Here is an 18,300-nt window from a genome sequence, read left to right as displayed (position 1 = left end):
ACGACCGTTTGCTTGGTGACACTTTGCTGATGTGAACTTGGGCAACGGATATGACTACAACTCCCATAATGCAACGCGCGCAGGCGTGAAGACGGCGCTCAAAACAGGAAGCGATCCGCTCAACTAGCGCTCAATGAATCAGAGGGAAGGATTGTCTGGGCTGGGACTCACTTATCAGCTCGATGGAGGCCGCCGAGAGTAAAGCGGGGCCCGTGCAGTGAAACTCGGCGCATTTGATGATGGAACGGGCGATGGAGCAGCTCAACGTCCAACTGAACCGACTGACGCGCTCCCTGCGCCGCGCCAGGACCGTGGAACTCCCGGAAGGTAAAAGCAGCTGGATCACGGGGTCGGTGTTCCTCATTAAAACCAGTGAGACCAATTAAAATTGAGGGTATGCGTTGAAATGTCATTCTCTTGTTTCATGGGCAGTAATACCAGTTTTACCTGTGATTACCTGTACTGCATGTGCAGTATTTCGGTTTCTGGGCACATTCGGTAGAAATTTCAATGTTTGATTCATTTAATCAGTTCCAAAAAGAGACCAGAATAATTCCCAGTGTGCTAACCCAGTCTCTGCATTGTCAACTACATGGCCATTTGTTATTAAACCATGTTCCTTACAAAGCTGTCTTAATTATGAGCCGTGCTTCCTGAGACTCAGTCCTAAATCAAAGTTCTTCTGTGCCATAATCCAGACAATGAGACCGCCGTCTACACCCTCATGCCAATGGTGATGGCTGACCAGCACAGGTATGTCCAAGGAAATTAACATTCTTTCCAAATATGACCTCTGACTGTGAGTAGATTCTGCTAATTGTATGATGTTTCCGTGCAGTGTATTTTCATAAACACACGATTTTTAGATTACTTCTTTTTCATTATCTAATTCCTACTTATGTAGAAGACTCCAGCCATGTCAGGTAATGAGTGAAAAATATTCTTGTCAGATCCACTATTTGGTAAGTATAAGCAGGCCCCCATATGTTCAAAACTCACCTCTCTCTGGGATTCCTAGTTCTATAATGTATGGTTACTATTTTCAACCCTATCCTATAAATGCCATGTTTGTTGTCATCTCATAACTTAATGGGTCCAGACCCCCAATCCAACCCCCACGAGGCCATTGCCTTCTCTTCTTTATTAGCCAGACGCATCATTCTTTTTAAACGGAAGGATCCTACACCTCCAGTGGATCAGGGACATAATTCAGAATCTAAAAAATTGTAGTTCGACTCATAAGTTCCAAAAAACATGGGACCTTTTTGTACAGTAGGTCAGGACGTTACCTGGTCTGGATCTGTGAATGTATAATGTATTAGATTAGATTTTTTTCTTGTGTGGGTTGTATTTGCCGGTTGTAGGTTTAGCCTATATTAAGATTAAGATTATATTATATGTATATTTATTATATGTCATATCATGGTCTTTGTTACAAAAACTGGTTATCAATACCTTGCTGCTTGTTCTTCTTTTGCCCTTTTCCATTAGATCTGTCTCAGAATTGCTCTTGAACTCTAAATTTGACGTGAACTATGCTTTTGGACGCGTGAAAAGGAGCCTGCTTCACATCGCTGCCAAGTAAGGAATGCTTTAGACTGTTGGATTTGCGGCTGGGATCTTTTTTTTTTTTTTTTTTTTTTTTTTTACAACGGAATTGTACTGATGCAACTCTGTTCATTTTCAATGTCCTTGTGTAGGCATGGGGCATTTTTTTGGGGGTATCTAGTTTTTTGAGAGCCGATTTCCATTGTGTGTGTGAAACACTAGTTGTGGGTCGGTGGAGTGCCTTGTGCTGTTGCTGAAAAGAGGGGCGAACCCGAACTACCAGGACATCTCAGGATGCACCCCGCTTCATCTGGCAGCACGGAATGGGTGAGTTCCAGTTCGTGAAAATATAGACCTAGAATCTGCAACGTTTGGATTCAGCATCATGCACCTCCACTTAAGATCAAAAACTGTTTGATGTTGCCATCTGCCCAACAAAATGCATGTGTGTGGATTATACAGATTCTTAACTTTCACAGATGTTTGGAATAATCTGCTGTTTGATGTGTTTTGCACTTTGGTATTTTAGGAATGTCATGTGATTAAATCTTTAAACTGCGTGTTTTGCCCGAAATGCCGTGTTACGTGCATGCCTTTTGGGAGGGGGACCGACAGCACATGTGGCTCCCCAGGCCCTTTAGTTCACTTGTGGACGTGAACAGAATGGAGCTGTAGCAGAATAACCAGTATAAGCAATAGTTCAAGGGTCAGAAATGTACAGCACTGCATTGTGTGTTTCGGGTCAGTTAATGGGTTAAGCCTAGATTAACAGTGTTTTTTTTTTTAAACAAACTTCACTGAAGCTCTTTAAGTTTATTAACTGAAGAACAGCGGTTCCTGTGCAACATCATTCAGCAGCAGCTGTTTGCGGGACATGTTGTTATAAGATGGAATGGTATTTAAAGAGAGATTGGATTGTGGCAGGGAATTAACTGTTGTACATTATGCCCTAAAATGTGCTCATGGGTGGAAATTAAAATCTTATCACGTACCTGGTGTTCAGTAGAACAGTCTTTCTCATCCGTAGACAGAAGAAGTGCATGGGAAGGCTGCTGGAGTACAACGCCGATGTCAACATCTGCAACAATGAGGGACTGACTGCTGTGAGTTGAGGACAAGTGCTGTTGCTTTTGACCTCCTGCAGCACTTTATTTTCCATCTGTACATGACTCTAGAACGGTGGTTCCCAACCTTTTTTCCCTAAAAGCTGTGTCCACCCCAATCCCTTCCCACACACACGCATTAAAAGAATAAAGCAATCAATTACAAACTTTGTATAGTTGTATATTTTAGTTATTTTTCTTTTCTGATCATCCGATTGGGTATGTTATAACAAACTTGCTCTTTCATAATTGCTTCTGTTGACTCTAATATGGACTCATTATCAGTAAGTTGTGGTTTAAGTGAATGATCAGTGTATTTAGAATTAGATGAAATGGACTGTCTGTGCTTTTTAGATCCACTGGCTGGCAGTTAATGGAAGGACCGAACTCCTGCATGACCTGGTCCAGCACGTATCTAATGTGGACGTGGAGGACGCCATGGGCCAGACAGCCCTACATGTGGCCTGCCAGAATGGACACAAGACTGTTAGCATTTATTAGATTTACTTATTCACCCTCTGTGTTCAGACTGTTTATAAACCATTTCTTGCCTCAACTAAATGACTGTTGTTTTAGACCAGGCTTTCGGGACCTGCGCCATGGGATGATATTTCAGTTTCCATGGCTTTTGTTGTAATTAATGGTGGTAAAGCCTTTTCTGTTACCTTAGCCATTTTTCTATTGGGCAAAAGAGAGTAAACACTAAACTTGCTTTTTCCTTGGAATTTCCTGGTATTTTGAGCATTTGATATAATTTTTAAAACATCTTATTCCAAAGATAAGTCTTGAGTCATTAGTCAATTGTTAGTCACAGGCCAGTCATTGGCTATGATTTTAACAAGTTCTTACAAGGTCACCATGTGTAAAGCTACTCTTTTTGTTTCTCCCTGTTTGATTAGAGCCAGAGCTCAACACGTCACTATTTGCATTTTATGATAAAAGCAAACACATTTGATTTACTCTGTAGCATCAAGACTTAATAAATACTGACGAAACAGTTCGGATAACCTTTAACTTTAACATCATGCGGCATTATTTACACATCACTATTTTAAGAAATAGTGGAAAAACAACAAATTTTTGTCCACGTTTTGGGAGGCAGCTAGATCAATAGTAATTTACTTCCAAAATTTGCTATAAATAGATCTAAAGTCTCCTGCAACTAAAACTACATAAAACTACATATTTTCAGAGGTGTGTGTGTGTTTTGGTAATGATTTCAACGTATTGCTGCTTATTTTTACAGACTGTTCTCTGCCTTCTGGACAGTGGGGCGGACATCAACCGACCAAATGTGTCTGGAGCAACTCCCCTTTACTTTGCATGCAGGTGAACAGATGGATTTATTTAGGCATGCAGGAAGCGTCACACCACTCTGGTCTGATTTGTCCATGTAGATAAACAGAATTTGAAACTGACATGGACTAAATTGCCATTAACTTTACTTATTTAGTTAGGTAGTTAGAAATTACGTCAGATACTAGCCCATACTAGTTTATGCCAGACGATAGAAGTGTCAGCTTGTGGCTAATGAAAAACTATATATACCCCTCTTCTTCCAAAGTCATGGACAAAGAGACACTGCTCAGATTCTGCTTTCAAGAGGGGCCAAGTATCTACCAGACAAAAATGGAATCACGCCACTGGACCTGTGTGTAGAGGTTAGACACACAAACACAAATCTATCTATATTTTAAACGGCTTTTTTCCCACTTTAATTTTTTTACTTTAAATTTTAAAATGAAATCTTACTTTTTACCTTTTTACTCAATTTCTTTATGTGAAACCTCATTCCTTTTGACTTTTGAGTTATTACCTAGTGACAACAGTTTTATTTTTTTTTTTATCCAAAAAGTTAATTTTAAACATGGCTGAGTGCGTGGAGCTCCTTTCCATCTTAAATACAGCAGCATGTAAAAGTGCAGACAATCAAAATAACACGTACAACGTTACTTTGACCTCTAATGTAATTATATGTCTACTAAAAAATAAAATGGGCAGAGCAACGAAAAAGGGTTTGAAGACGAAGCACCTATACAGCCAGCATTTTGTTACCCATCTCTCATGTTACTGCAGCAGATAAAGCTCCACACACATAAGGTAAACACGACACCTACAAACACTGTGAGCCCCGCCCCTGACGTCATATACACGTCAGGTTTGTAACTAATCTTTGCCTGTTTTCAAATGCTTTGTTCAATAGTCACTGTGCTTCACTCTATGGCAATAGTTTGTCTTCAATGAATTTTGCTTATGATCATTGTAATGAACGTCAGACACATGAAGGAAATTCTGTTAAAAAAATTCTGTTGTGCCTAAAGTCTTTTTTTAACCCAACATTAGTTGATAAAGCTCTCTTACAAAGCTAATAATAGAACACTCAAACCATAATAAATCACTGTACTTTTACTTTTGGTACTTAAGTAAAATTCAGAGCAAATACTTTTGTACTTTTACTATGGTATTTTAAGGAGGACTCAGACTCACACATTTAGTAGTAATGGTGGTATTATGGAATCAGGAGATTTTTTGATTTTCACATGAGCCATAGCAATAAAAAGAAATTGACAATCATAACCCTGAGAATTTCATGGAATTTCACCTGAGATGGCTGCCCACTGCTCTCTAAGGGTGAAGGCAGAGAACACATTTTTTTGTGTGCACCATGTGTTTCACAATGACAATTACTTCACTTTCACAGCACGCGGTGTCCTCTGCTTCTAACTATCACCCTTAGTGAGCAGCCATGACAGGTGCCCGGGGAGCAGTGTGTAGGGACGCTGCTTTGCTCAGTGGCAGTACGAATTGATTCGCAATCTTCCGATTACGGGTCCGTTTCCTTACCCACCGGGCCACCACCGCCCCTTCGTGTCATAATTTCAAATGTTTTCTATATTTGCTATTTTCTGTGCTGTTGCACAGGGTGGTTATGGGGAGACGTGTGAAGTTCTGATTCAGCACCATGGCAGGCTCTTCCAAACCCTCATACAGATGACGCAGAATGATGACATCAAAGAGAACATGGTATATTTTATTTTACAAATACAAATTAAGATTTTTTTTATTTCTCTATGCACAAAATTGATTAACTGTGTGTGTGTGTGTGTGTGTGTGGTGTGTGTGAACAGCTCAGGCAGGTTTTGGAACATGTCTCTCAGCAGAGTGACTATAATTACCAGTGTATCCTTACCAGTTTGGCCGAGGTGGCTACCACAAATGGCCACAAGCTGCTCAGGTACTTTAATAACCACACAGTACCATGATAAAAACATTCTGATCTGTTGGAGGTGGTGTTTAAATTGATCTCTTTTCACCCAGTTTGTCCAGTAACTATGAGGCCCAGATGAAGAGTCTTCTGCGAATTGTCCGCATCTTCTGCCATGTTTTCCGCTTAGGCCCCTCCTCCCCGAACAATGGCAATGACATGGGCTACAACGGCAACAAGACTCCTCGCAGCCAGGTCTTTAAGGTCTGTGGGTGTGTTGGGGGGCATGTAGGGATGAGGATGGATTGAGATCAGCGGCCCCACTCTGTATTCATTCCCCAGAACAGCAGGAGACGTTCTAGATTTTGCACCATTGCTGTAATGCAGGCATAAAACACAGAGATTGGCTGGCATTTTCCCTGGAAAGCTGCAGCCATGACAGTTTTTTTGTTCAGTGCATTATAAATACCCTTTTGAATGCCATCTGTATGACGTTTCTGATGTCTGTTGGCTCCCTTGTTACGATTTGGTTTTGTGTCTCTTACATCTGAACTGGATATGAGCAGTAAACAAACACGCACACAACATATGCACAGACAGCAAAGCATCAGATGCAGTGCAGTACTCATCTCCACTTGTTTAAGATTTTAAAAATCTGTGTAGAATTTACACTGGTAAGTTCCGTATTCATATTACCATAACAACAACAAAAAGTAGTCATTTCTATTAATACCGGGTGTGCAATCATAAATGAATGTTGAACAGAGACCTAAAAATTTCCAAAAATAAAAAATGTCACTGCTAAAGACAGTGATCATTAAGTCTCCTAATAAATAAGAGAACCAAGCCAGTTTGAAAGTACTAGTACTAGTTTGAAAGATTAGGTTTGTACCTCAACCAGAATCTTGCATTATCTTTCTCTGTTCGGATATGTTGGAAAAATTAAGGTATTCCTTAAAAGCAAATATGTATATTCCTCCCATCTCAGCAGGGATTTAGTTGCAGGATGAGTTGCTCTCCAGCAGAGGCCAGTACAGGACAACAAGTCAGTTGTGCGCTTTCTTATTTTCTCTCGCTGATCTATTGGAGCACAAATCACTTTCAATAACCGCTTGGTCCTAATTATGGCTGCTGCTGGAGCTCATCCCGGGACACACACATTGTTCGATCATGCACCCATGCCTTCCCTTGGATGCTGGGAGGAAACCGGAGATCCAGGTGGAAACCCGTACCAACACGGGAAGAGCATGCAGACTCCACAATTCAAAGTCAGGAATTTAGAGGCCTGAGGCCACGTTGCCAACCACGAGATCCATTTATAAATGTAATGCTTCAGTCACAATATTCATCCACTGCATGTCATCTATGCCAATACATACTGTGAAGAACAGTATTAGATCACTTCTTTTGAATTTTAGAAAGGGTTTGGACTGATGCTCTTCAAAAGGAAGTGGTTTTCTTATAAAAGGAGGAAAAAAGAACAATATATAAGGCTCTAATTACATGTGCCAATCAAACACCCACTACCCATCCAGATTACAGCTTTGCCCTTTAAAAAAAAAAAAAAAAAAAATATATATATATATATATATATATATTGCACACACTTACATACTGTAGCCCAGAGCTGTGGCCACTGGAGTGCTGCCTGTGGAGGGCTGGAAGCAGCATGTAGTCATTAAAATGACAGGATCTGGTGGTGCTGTGAAGCTGTGAGCCCTGGGAGGATCTTTCAGCTTCGCATGTCAAACACTGCCAGCCTGATGCTGCGGGTGATTGGAAGAGATTTGGCCACAGGGTTCAATGGGGCGCCGTTATATCACTAACCATCCCCTTTCTTTGTCCTACTTGTTTTAAAATGTTTTGCATTAGTTCCTTGTTTAAATGGCCTATGAAAAGGTCATTAATAAATATTTAATGCAATAATTGCATTGATTTCCAGTGTGGCGTCTGATGTAAAGCTGAAGGGCTTTAAATACGATTTTAAATACTATTCAGATTATTTTTCCTGTTTTGCTGGTGCATTTACATTATTTTCAAATGGAGACACATGGGAGCAGCATACGGTGTTTGCAATTATAATTTTTAATCACACATTGTTTTTTTAGTTTTTGGGTGGCTTCAATCAGCCAAGATATTTTTACAAATGCAAATTGAACTATTGTGAAAGCTAATTTGCATATATTTTTTTATTTACTATTATTCTGCAGGGATTTTAATGGGGATTTATTAATTGCAAAATGTGTGATTTAATTTGTAAACATTTGTGATTAATAAAATATATACTGTATTCAGAATGCATTCATGTACGTTTCTCCATTGTTCCACTCCAGCCCCTGGAACTCTTGTGGCATTCTCTTGATGAATGGCTTGTGCTCATCTCGACTGAACTGGAGAAGAACGGCCGAGGTGCCACCGCTAGTGACATCCCCTCCCTCCTCCTCAAACAGCGCGAGGTCGAGACCTCCCACTTGCATGTCTCCATGGCAACAGAGTCTACCCCAGCGACTGTGCTCCGCTCTTCGCCCCCCTTACTGGGCGGCGAGGTGATGGTGAAACCCCCCGAGGTGTACGCTGACGGCCAGGATGTCATCTCCATGACGGCCAATCGCCTGAGCGCCGTCATCCAGGCCTTCTACATGTGCTGCTCCTGTCAGATGCCACAAGGGTGAGAATGACATCTGACTACTAGCACTTAACCTCCGACCCCGATCATCCAAGCAATTCCTGCCGCTTTTAGTGAGAATTTGTTAAGAATGAGGAATCCCTATGTGGGGAAGTAAATAACAAGAAATCACACTCATACCAGTCAAAGGTTTGTATGCACCTACTTTGTGGTGGTTATGGAGACTCAGATGGAGCCATTTTGTCCAATACAAGAAACATTTAGTATTTGTTGTATTAGGAGAAAGTGAAGTATGTTTGATGAATCTGTTTTTTCTTTGTCTCCTCTTTTTACCTTCATGGCTGCTTTGTTCACTATCATCATCAAAACTTATTAACATAAGTGAATAATAAGAAAGTGTTCAGCCTGAACCTTCAGGTCTGTTGGAAAACATCTCCATTGTCCAACTTAAGGTGGTGGAGAGAAGACAAGTGTGTGTAATGCTGCCACCACAGAAAAAGCTCCCTGATTTGTAGAGATGCATTTCATTGTCCTGTAGGCTTCAGTTTTGTCCTGTGCTTTTGTTCTGGTGCGTCCAAACATGGTAGTGTAATTTTTGACTGTATACAAGAGTGAGTTTACTACAGTCTGTGATAAATTGCTTTAAAAGTCTCTTTTTGGACAGTTGTGATAAGTCGGAATTTATTTTCACTGTCATCAACACAAGTGTCTTTTTTTTATTTCCATTTTATTGTGACCTAAGTTCCCTGCAGTATGACCTTCTCTGCATTTTCCTGGTGCTTCAGTGTCTGCTGTGCTTTTCTAGCTTTAGAGTTTAAGTGCTCTGCCAGTGTGTTGATGTCTACTAGATATGGTCCAGCTTAATTACAGTGGCAAAAATGTCCCTCCTGGTTAGAAGAATGAAAACCAGAACTGGAAATGAGCAAAGTTTTCGAGTAAACATCATTGAAGATTAACCCATTTTTAGATAACAAATAAATAAGATAATTTTTTACCCCAGTTTACTTTCTAGACATTATTGATTATAATTAAAAAACATCCAGGAGAATGAACTCATCACCTTAAATCAGAATTTGTTCCCTCATATGTCCTTCTCTTCATTAGTAGAAGAAAATAAGTCGTTAGAATCCAGCTGGACAAATTTTATTTCTCTATGAGGGCTGTCAGTCAAGTAATTATGACGTTAATTGACCTGAATTGGTATTGTGACCTCTGACCTCTGCATCCATTAGGAGTAAGGAGAATAAGACCAAAATAACATGACCTTTACCTCTAATTACAACTAATTAGATCCTCAAACCAGCCATTCATTAAAGACATTTCTCAGCTTGTATTGATGATTTTCATTGATAGTTTGAACACTGTTTTCCCAAAGGTCTTTAATAATTCAGACTATTGCATTTGGAGAAGAATCGCGGGGTAAATTAGACGCCTGAGACAGTCTCATTTTTTTTTTTTCCTTGTCTTCCGCAGAATGACGTCTCCACGTTTCATCGAGTTCGTATGCAAGCATGATGAGGTTCTCAAGTGTTTTGTAACCAGGTGATGGAGTCTCTTCCCTTCATGTTTAAAGTCATGAAGAAATTTGTCTCCCTGTCACTCTTTGTCTCACATTTTGTTAGTCTGTCTCTGTCTTTTATTTCCCTTCGTAGGAACCCGAAGATCATCTTTGATCACTTCCACTTCCTGTTGGAGTGTCCAGAGCTTATGTCTCGTTTCATGCACATCATCAAAGGACAGGTGAGTGTTGGGATGGACAGCTTGGCTGGCCGGGATTCACAGTCCACTCTGTCTGTGGAGACAGAGTCTGTCTCTCATCCGGGGTTAATCCACTTCTTCCTCTTCTTCAGTCTGTCTCGGATTCGCTGATGTATGCTGCTGCTCCCATGGGTGGGTGGGTTGGAGGTGTAACTTTGAAACGACCGCCTTGTGTGCTTAGATCATTTAACGGCATTGTTACACCACCGATAACGCTTGTCTTAAGTCCCCTTATATAGCTTCATAAATTTTAAGTGCCGCCCGGGTTGGTATGGGAAAGGTTTTCTGTTTTCATGTGTGAGCGGCTGCTCCGAGCCTCGTTAGCTCCCGGTTACGGTTCACTTGGGAATACGGCAGAGTTTTAATTACAGATTTTAACCTGCCGAAGCTGATTTCATATCTTCGTTTCCCTCTCGGCACACACACGCACAGCCCCCAGGGAATAGGTTTCCTTTTCCGCCAATTTAATTTCTTCCTCTTCTCGCATTCTCACTCCTTCAAAGAACAAAGCCATTTAAATATTATGCAAATTAATGTTGTGGATGCTTCAGTCGGTCTCTGTCTCGTTCCCGCCTCCCACGGTTTACTACAGCACGATGAAATCTCTCCATCACCCGCCTACATGCGTATGCCTTTAATGAGTTGGGCCGTTAGCTCATTCAAGGGACCCTTCAGGCCGAGATGGGGGGGGGGGGGGGGGGGGGGGGGGGGGGGGGCATGTGGCCCTTAAGGTATTTAAGGGTGTTTTGATATTTATATCTTAATATTTAATGAATATTGTTGAACTTCATAGCCCTTTAAGGACCGATGCGAATGGTTTTATGAGCACCTGCTGGCTGGGCAGCCTGACTCTGACATGGTGCACCGGCCTGTCAATGAGAACGACATCCTGCTCATTCACCGAGGTTGGATTTTATCTCTGAGAGATGTTGTTTATGCTTTTTATCATTTGTTCGTCATTTTGATCCTTTCTCTTCCTCTCCTCTCCTATTCTCCATGTGTGACCCTGTTCCTCACAGAGTCTATATTTCGCAGCAGTTGTGAGGTGGTGTCCAAATCCAGCAATGAGAAGCTGAAACAGGGCATTGCAGTGCGTTTCCATGGCGAGGAGGGGATGGTAGGTTTAAACAAGGTCTTCATCTGGCATTAGTGAGCAGCACTCTCTTCTGTTCTCTCTCGCACACCAGAGATTTCTCCTCTGGGCTTCAGTTCCAAACACTGAAGCACATCCCTTTATTCTTACTGTCAGTGTGTGAGATCTGTGGGTGTGTCTGTGTGTGTGTGTCTGATCATTTGTTTTTTTCCTGCTTTGATCAGCAAAAGACATTTGACACATGGGTTTAAATCTCCTAGCCAGCTCCTATTTAGTTTAATGGTAAATATCTTTGCTTCTCATTGTGTCCCTGAGCTAGACACCTAATCTTGAGTGTCTCCAGGGGGAATGTCCTGATTATAAACTACTGATTATAAGGTGCTTTGTATAAGGGCATCTGATAAATGCCAGAAATAGAATTAGAATACGAAATTAGTCCCATGTAATGAATTTTACATACAGGCCCCATTTCCATTTTATCAGGAACGGTAATATTCTGTAGGTTTAGCTGAAAGTGATTTTTTTGTGTTTCAGGGACAGGGCGTGGTTCGGGAATGGTTTGACATCCTGTCCAATGAGATAATCAACCCTGATTATGCCCTCTTTACCCAGTCAGCTGACGGTGAGTCCCCTTTATATGGGGATATTTCATTTTAATTGTGTGTTTGTTCACAAAAGTTGTATTTGTATGAGCAATATGAACTTACTGCATTTATCCATTGGTCCACACATGGTTTTTCCTGTGATAAATTTGTACCAGCAATGTCTAGCACAGAGAAAGCTTATGCATAATCAGATGTTTTCAACATTTTAATAGGAAAATTATCAATCATGTTGCCCCAACCCTGATTACATCTTTTGCGTGTGTGTGTGTGTGTGTGTGTGTGTATGTATGTATGTCAGTCTCTGTAAAATCTATTTGCAGGGTGAATGCTTGATTTAGTTGCTTTGTTCATGGTTGTGATTGTGTTAGAAACAAAGTGGTGTGTGGTGACTTTGTGGCACTGTGTGGTGCCGTCTTGTAGTCTGGCGGGATTTATTCATGCTGTTATGCTTCATGCTGTTAAGTCAGGATGGGTGTGTGTGCGTTTGCTTTTGTGTTTTGTGTGTGTTAGCTGCTTGCAATCCTCTCAATGGATTTCACACAAATGTGTCACGTAGTGATCGGAATTTTCTTTTTTCCTTCACTGACCTTAATGGGGTTTATGTGTGTGCTCGATAGGGACAACATTTCAGCCAAACAGCAACTCTTCAGTGAACCCAGACCACCTTAACTACTTCAGGTTTGCCGGTCAGATCCTGGGACTGGCTTTGTACCATCGACAGCTGGTCAACATATACTTCACCCGCTCCTTCTACAAGCACATCCTGGGTAGGTGAACATGTAGACAAACACACACAAACACAGTGTGTCCTGTACCCTGGACCCAATAACATTTATATTGACAGCATTTACCAGACACCCTTATGCAGAGAGCCTTACAATCATTAGTTATAGATACAGTCCCCCTAGAGTCACTTAGGGTTAAATGTCTTGCTTGGGGACACAATGGTAGTAAGTGGGCTTTTAACCTGGGGCTTTCAGGACTTCAGTGCAGAGTGTCTTACTAGTCTACAATCACTCCTTCTGTGTTTTAAGTACAATCAAGGCTATTAAAACACAGAATGACTTTGAGAATGACCCAAAATTTGCATGTCAATTAAACATGATTATTGATTTGTTTCTGCAGGCATCCCAGTAAACTACCAGGATGTGTCCTCCATCGATCCTGAGTACGCCAAGAACCTTCAGTGGATTCTGGACAATGACATCAGTGATTTGGGCTTGGAGCTGACCTTCTCTGTGGAAACTGACGTGTTTGGTGCAATGGAGGAAGTGCCAATCAAACCAGGGGGCACCAGCATCCAGGTCACCCAGGAGAACAAGGTGGGCCAATCACAGGTCTGGGAATCCTGTCGGTCGTTTTCAGCAGTTCAGCAATCTGAAGATTTGATGTACCATTTACCTGCTTCTCATTTTACTAGAAGTTCTAGAAGTTACTAGAAGTTGTAACTAGAAGTTCAATAAATGTATTTATTGAATAGTGGGCGGGAGAACAAACTCACCGGTAGCTAGCTTTCCTTGGCAACAGTAAAAACAGCTTTAGGCTGATCTAAGCTTAAATGCTACTGACTTTACAAACACTAAGTTAAAAAATAAGACTAAGTAGTGGCCTCAATTTTAAGGAAGCTGACCCGTAATCAGAAGGTTGCCAGTTCAGATCCCTTTTCGTTGTCACCGTCTGCTGGCTGTGTATCACAATGACAAAAACAACTCATTCATTAATTAGAACAGTTTTATATAAAGACCTGATCAGCAAGGTTGCTGATTTGGATTATGATTCATTTTACTCATTTGAAAAGTTGTGTGTGTGTTGTGCCTTAAACTGACAGTAGGGGGTAGTGTTGGTTTAGACATGCATTTCAGCTTTTGTTGATGTTAGCTGCAAGCTCACTTTCTTATCCATAAATGTCTGTGTGTGAAATGATGAGTTGAATGACTATGATCAGTATGATACTGAGTGACTGGGAGTGTTTGTGAATGTGTGTATGAGCTGCTTTGATTGTATTTGTGTGTGTGTAATAAATAAATGAATGAATGAGTTTGTGTCTGTGTTGTGTACACGTTTTTGTGATATTGACTCAGCCGGTGTGTATGTGTGTGTGTTTGTTCATAACCCTATCTGGCCCAGGAGGAATATGTCCAGCTGGTCACAGAGTTGAGGATGACCAGAGCCATCCAACCCCAAATCAACGCATTCCTGCTGGGGTTCCACACCTTTATCCCTCCTTCCCTCATTCAGCTGTTTGATGAGTTTGAGTTGGTCAGTATCATACAGTTTATTATTATTATTTAATTAAATAAAACTCGAGCGTTGTGTTCATGTTATTTCTCCCTCCTTCATTGTAATATGGTGATTGATTGGATGCCTTCCTCCCCTCTCCCTTCTGGGGTCATGAAGGTAGTGGGGTCACCTTGATCCTGAACTCTCATTCCACTCCTGCTCTTATTTATTTTCCTCCATTTTGTGCATGTCTGCAGAATTCCGTGTAGTTGCTGTTAAGGAGAACCATTTGGGAATCTCCAAAAATGAATATAGATATAAGCCAAGACTATGATGACTATGTGCATCTGTACTTGAAAAGCCAATTTATATATAAGAAACCTGTGGACAGCACATCTTCTCCCAATCGGAACTGCAATAAGGAATTCATTAGCAATACAGGGAACAGTGCAGAACATCTCCAAACTAGTAAAATCTAGCAAAAAAGTGCATTCAAGACTTTGCAACTGGTGTAAAAGTGTAAAATTATACTTCACTCTGGTAAATAATACATATCATTTGCATCTCAGTGTCACCGCTGTGTAGAGTGGTCCACCACACAAACGTATTCAGCCAGTGATGAAAAATCTGCCATCTTTATTTACATATTACATATTAGTATTTCTAGAGCATAAGAGACAAGGCTGTAACTATTGTAAGATGTGACATTCTGCAGGACAATGATACTTCTGCAGCTTTTGTCATGTGGAGAGGCCAACACCTCTTTGTTCTCCATGTCTTTGTCAAACGGCATTACAGCATTTAGCAGCCTTCCCCCGGCCAAAAGGTGCTAAGCGTCAGCCCTTTGCTTCGGGATCGCCTGCTCTCTTTGTCTGCTCCAGACGGGAGACACCGGGACATGACGACAGAAACAACCAATTCTGATTGGTCTGTGACAATTTCCTGGGTGTCAAATGTATTAAAGGAATTTCTCCTGTGGTCTGGGGGCCATCTTCTTTTTCCATCGGGAACAGGGCCTGCCAGCTCATTTTCCTTCTTTCTCTGTCTTCCTAGCTTTTTCTCTAAATTTTGGTTTTCTATGTAACATTGGTACCTTTTTACGTATAGCAGGTAAGGAAGCACACTCATCAAATCCTGAACTGAGCAAAAGCACCGCCCCACATGCTGCCCACTGCTCACCAAGGGTGATGCAGGATTAAAGGCAGAGGACATTTCGTTGAGTCACCGTGTGCTGTGCTGCAGTGAATCAATATTAATTTATTACACTCAATAATGAAGTGAAGTGATCCAGAAAACCAAATGAAAATCTATTAATGTTTTCTCAGGAGCTGCTGCTGTCCGGGATGCCTGAGATAGACGTGATGGACTGGAACAGGAACACTGAGTACAGCAGCGGTTATGACCTGCAGGAGCCCGTTATCCAGGTGATTGCTTGCTCATTAAAGGCCTGCATGTCAATACCTGCCACCCCTCATCCTCGCTCTGCTCAGCTTCCTGGTTTGAAGCCGACTCTTCTCCTGTTTCTGATGTTTACACTTTTTCCTGCTGCTGTTGCTGTGGTCTTGTTTGTTCTGGAAGCTGCTGTTGCGGTGGTCTCATTTGTGGTGGTTTTTGGGGTGTATTGTAAAATGATGAGTTCTGGTGGGTTTTGGTTCAGCTGATGTGTTTTCTCTTGTTGTGTTGTAGTGGTTTTGGGAGGTGGTGGAAAATTTTACCCAGGAGGAGCGAGTCTTGCTGCTGCAGTTTGTCACTGGCAGGTAAGGGCGCTTTATGCAGGGCCTGTCAAAGCCCATTGAGACATAGTGCTTGTGATTTTGGGCTAAATAAGTAATAAATGTTGATGTATGCACAGTACCTGGATTGTTTTAAAAATATGATGTTTTTCAATATATCATAGTCTGTGGTAAAAATGATCTGTTGAAGACATATCAGGTGTGTTTAGTGCATTGAAATTCACTCTTGCATGCAACCCAACTTCTATAATTTATATTTTATTCTTTTTCTTTCTTTTTCCTGTTCTTTTTTCCCTTCACCCATTTTTCTTTTGTCTTTCTCAGTTCAAGGGTTCCTCATGGTGGTTTTGCATATCTGATGGGTGGGAGTGGGCTACAGAAATTTACCATCGCTGCTGTGCCCTACACCCCAAACCTGCTGCCTACCTCCAGCACCTGGTGAGAAACACAGATTTTTATTCCACACATACACAGTAGAGGGCAGTGTGATATCATTCTAAAGTTGCCGTGCCTCCCACAAACATAAGAACAGGCGGTTCTGCAGGATACTTTAGAGAACAGGAGTTTGTTCCTGTAAAAGCCTACAAATATGATCCACGTTGAGACACTGTTGGGCTGTCTACTCTCCTGACCTTTGCCCTCTTCCTGCGTCTCTCCGCAGCATCAACATGCTGAAACTCCCAGAGTACCCCAGTAAGGATGTACTGCGTAATAGACTACTGGTTGCACTGCATTGTGGGAGCTACGGTTACACCATGGCATGATGGCTGCACAACATCTCATAGTCTGTGTGCGTGTATAGACACTCCAATGCAGTGATTCCTTTTCGGTGTTCCCCAGTGCTCAGTTACACTGTCTGTCATTAACAAAATACTAAAAGTGAGTGTGTGTGTGGTTGAGTGTGTGTGTAGCAAGTCAGCTTGGCCAACATAGTCATTGGCGCTGCCATTCATAACAGCTTACCTCTATCACAACAGATTTTTAAAAATGTGCGTATGAATGTTTCCTTGCCATTGGGAATGGTTGCCCATGGCTGGGGTGCTGTAGGATTTTATTTCAAGTCAACATGATTAAATTTAAGGCAGATAAGTAATAAAATGAAGTTGAGCACCGCTGAAATCCTCTCAAGCAGGGAGCAGGGGTTGAGCCAATATTCCTGGTCATTTTACTGCCATTTAACAGCCTAAACACCTTTACATCCATTACACCTTTTTCATGCTGTACATAAGTATATGGTGAAGACAGCCTGTAATCCTCAGGCTGTGTGTGGTGTCTTGTGGTGAACAGTTGTAGTGGGTATACCTGTTTGCTGTAGAGGGTTCACCACCCCCATGACACCCATGTAAGACAAGCTGTTGTCTGGTCAGTCTGAGGTTTGCACACAGTCATTTTTGAGTCATGGTGATTGCTGGTGATTGTGTGTCATATTTAGTCATTTTCATATTAATAGATAGAAAAGGTGTTTTTGCTGGTGTGTGTGCTGGTGCGGGTGGTTGTACGTGCATGTGCAAATAAAGTAAAGATGAGCTGTAAACATGACTTCATTTAATGCCATTTTTTTTCAAGCAAAATCTTATTTAATAAAAGGGAAGTCATGTTATACCATGAATGTAAGGAATCTTGTCATATTATTATGGAATTGTGTACATATCTCTCTGTTTACATTTCATATAATTTATCAGTATTGTTTTGGATTTAAAACTTCTTGCTTTGTACACATCTCTTGTCTATTGTATACAGAGCATTTATAGATTTTTCTGCTGGGAAAAATAACAAACATTAAAGTATTTTGCCAAATACCTCTCCGTGTGTTGTGTTTTATTCTTCTTTCCCTGGGTGGCGTGGTGAAGTGTTTCTCACTCTGTCATCTGGCCATGTTTCCTTACATAACCTTTGACCCTCAATGAGCTGTGTTCTGAAAAAGGAAATGGTTCCTTTTGCAAGAATGAGCCAAAATAAAAGTAAGCCCATCCTACATGCGTCTCATAGCCGAGTATCACCTGATCGCTATGACAACGGCCTATCCAAACAACAGCTTGCTTGCCATAGTAACCAAGCACATCCAGAATGTTCACATCCTTCACCAGGCTTAAGGGACATGCGAATGCAGCATGTGAGCTAGGAGAAAAGAGCAGGTGAACTGGTGTGTGTACGTGTACTTCATCAGGTCCAATATGAATTTCCTTGCCATTATGGTGTCTGAGCTATAGATCTGCACCCCGTCTCTTGCTGTCCCCATGCAGCATGCATGAGTTCCGGCCACACAATTCCAATCCCATTCCCATCCGTTCCAGCTCAGCTGAAGTTTTGCTCCATGAAATCCACAAGATTGAGGGTCTAACCCAGGGCTCGTTCCCACAGTCATGTCTCTGTGGTTGGTGGGGGTGACGCGTAACAGCAGTGTGAGGT

At 41.5% G+C, this 18,300-nt stretch overlaps 1 protein-coding gene across 1 annotated transcript; it reads left to right on the top strand.

Moving 5' to 3' along the window:
• Positions 1-17,692, top strand: hace1 (HECT domain and ankyrin repeat containing E3 ubiquitin protein ligase 1). Its single transcript, XM_028981404.1, has 24 exons — positions 1-327; positions 699-753; positions 1,492-1,581; positions 1,771-1,875; positions 2,576-2,651; positions 3,006-3,137; positions 3,898-3,980; positions 4,216-4,312; positions 5,574-5,675; positions 5,780-5,886; positions 5,970-6,120; positions 8,190-8,524; positions 9,956-10,024; positions 10,135-10,222; positions 11,034-11,145; positions 11,260-11,357; positions 11,868-11,955; positions 12,556-12,705; positions 13,064-13,260; positions 14,066-14,197; positions 15,484-15,582; positions 15,845-15,915; positions 16,216-16,329; positions 16,553-17,692. Exons 1-24 carry the CDS (start codon positions 237-239, stop codon positions 16,653-16,655), a joined length of 2,745 nt encoding a protein of 914 aa, XP_028837237.1. The 5' UTR covers positions 1-236; the 3' UTR covers positions 16,656-17,692.
• Positions 17,693-18,300: the final 608 nt, after the last annotated feature.

Source organism: Denticeps clupeoides, chromosome 5 (assembly GCF_900700375.1).
Source record: "Denticeps clupeoides chromosome 5, fDenClu1.1, whole genome shotgun sequence".
Lineage (NCBI taxonomy): Eukaryota > Metazoa > Chordata > Actinopteri > Clupeiformes > Denticipitidae > Denticeps > Denticeps clupeoides.
This window is presented reverse-complemented; position numbering and strand designations above follow the sequence as displayed.

Coding starts and splice junctions, on each gene's coding strand:
- hace1 (XM_028981404.1), top strand. CDS start 237: ATGATGGAACGGGCGATGGAGCAGCTCAACGTCCAACTGAACCGACTG. Junction 13,261..14,065: donor AGGTCACCCAGGAGAACAAG/GTGGGCCAATCA, acceptor TATCTGGCCCAG/GAGGAATATGTCCAGCTGGT. Junction 14,198..15,483: donor TGTTTGATGAGTTTGAGTTG/GTCAGTATCATA, acceptor ATGTTTTCTCAG/GAGCTGCTGCTGTCCGGGAT.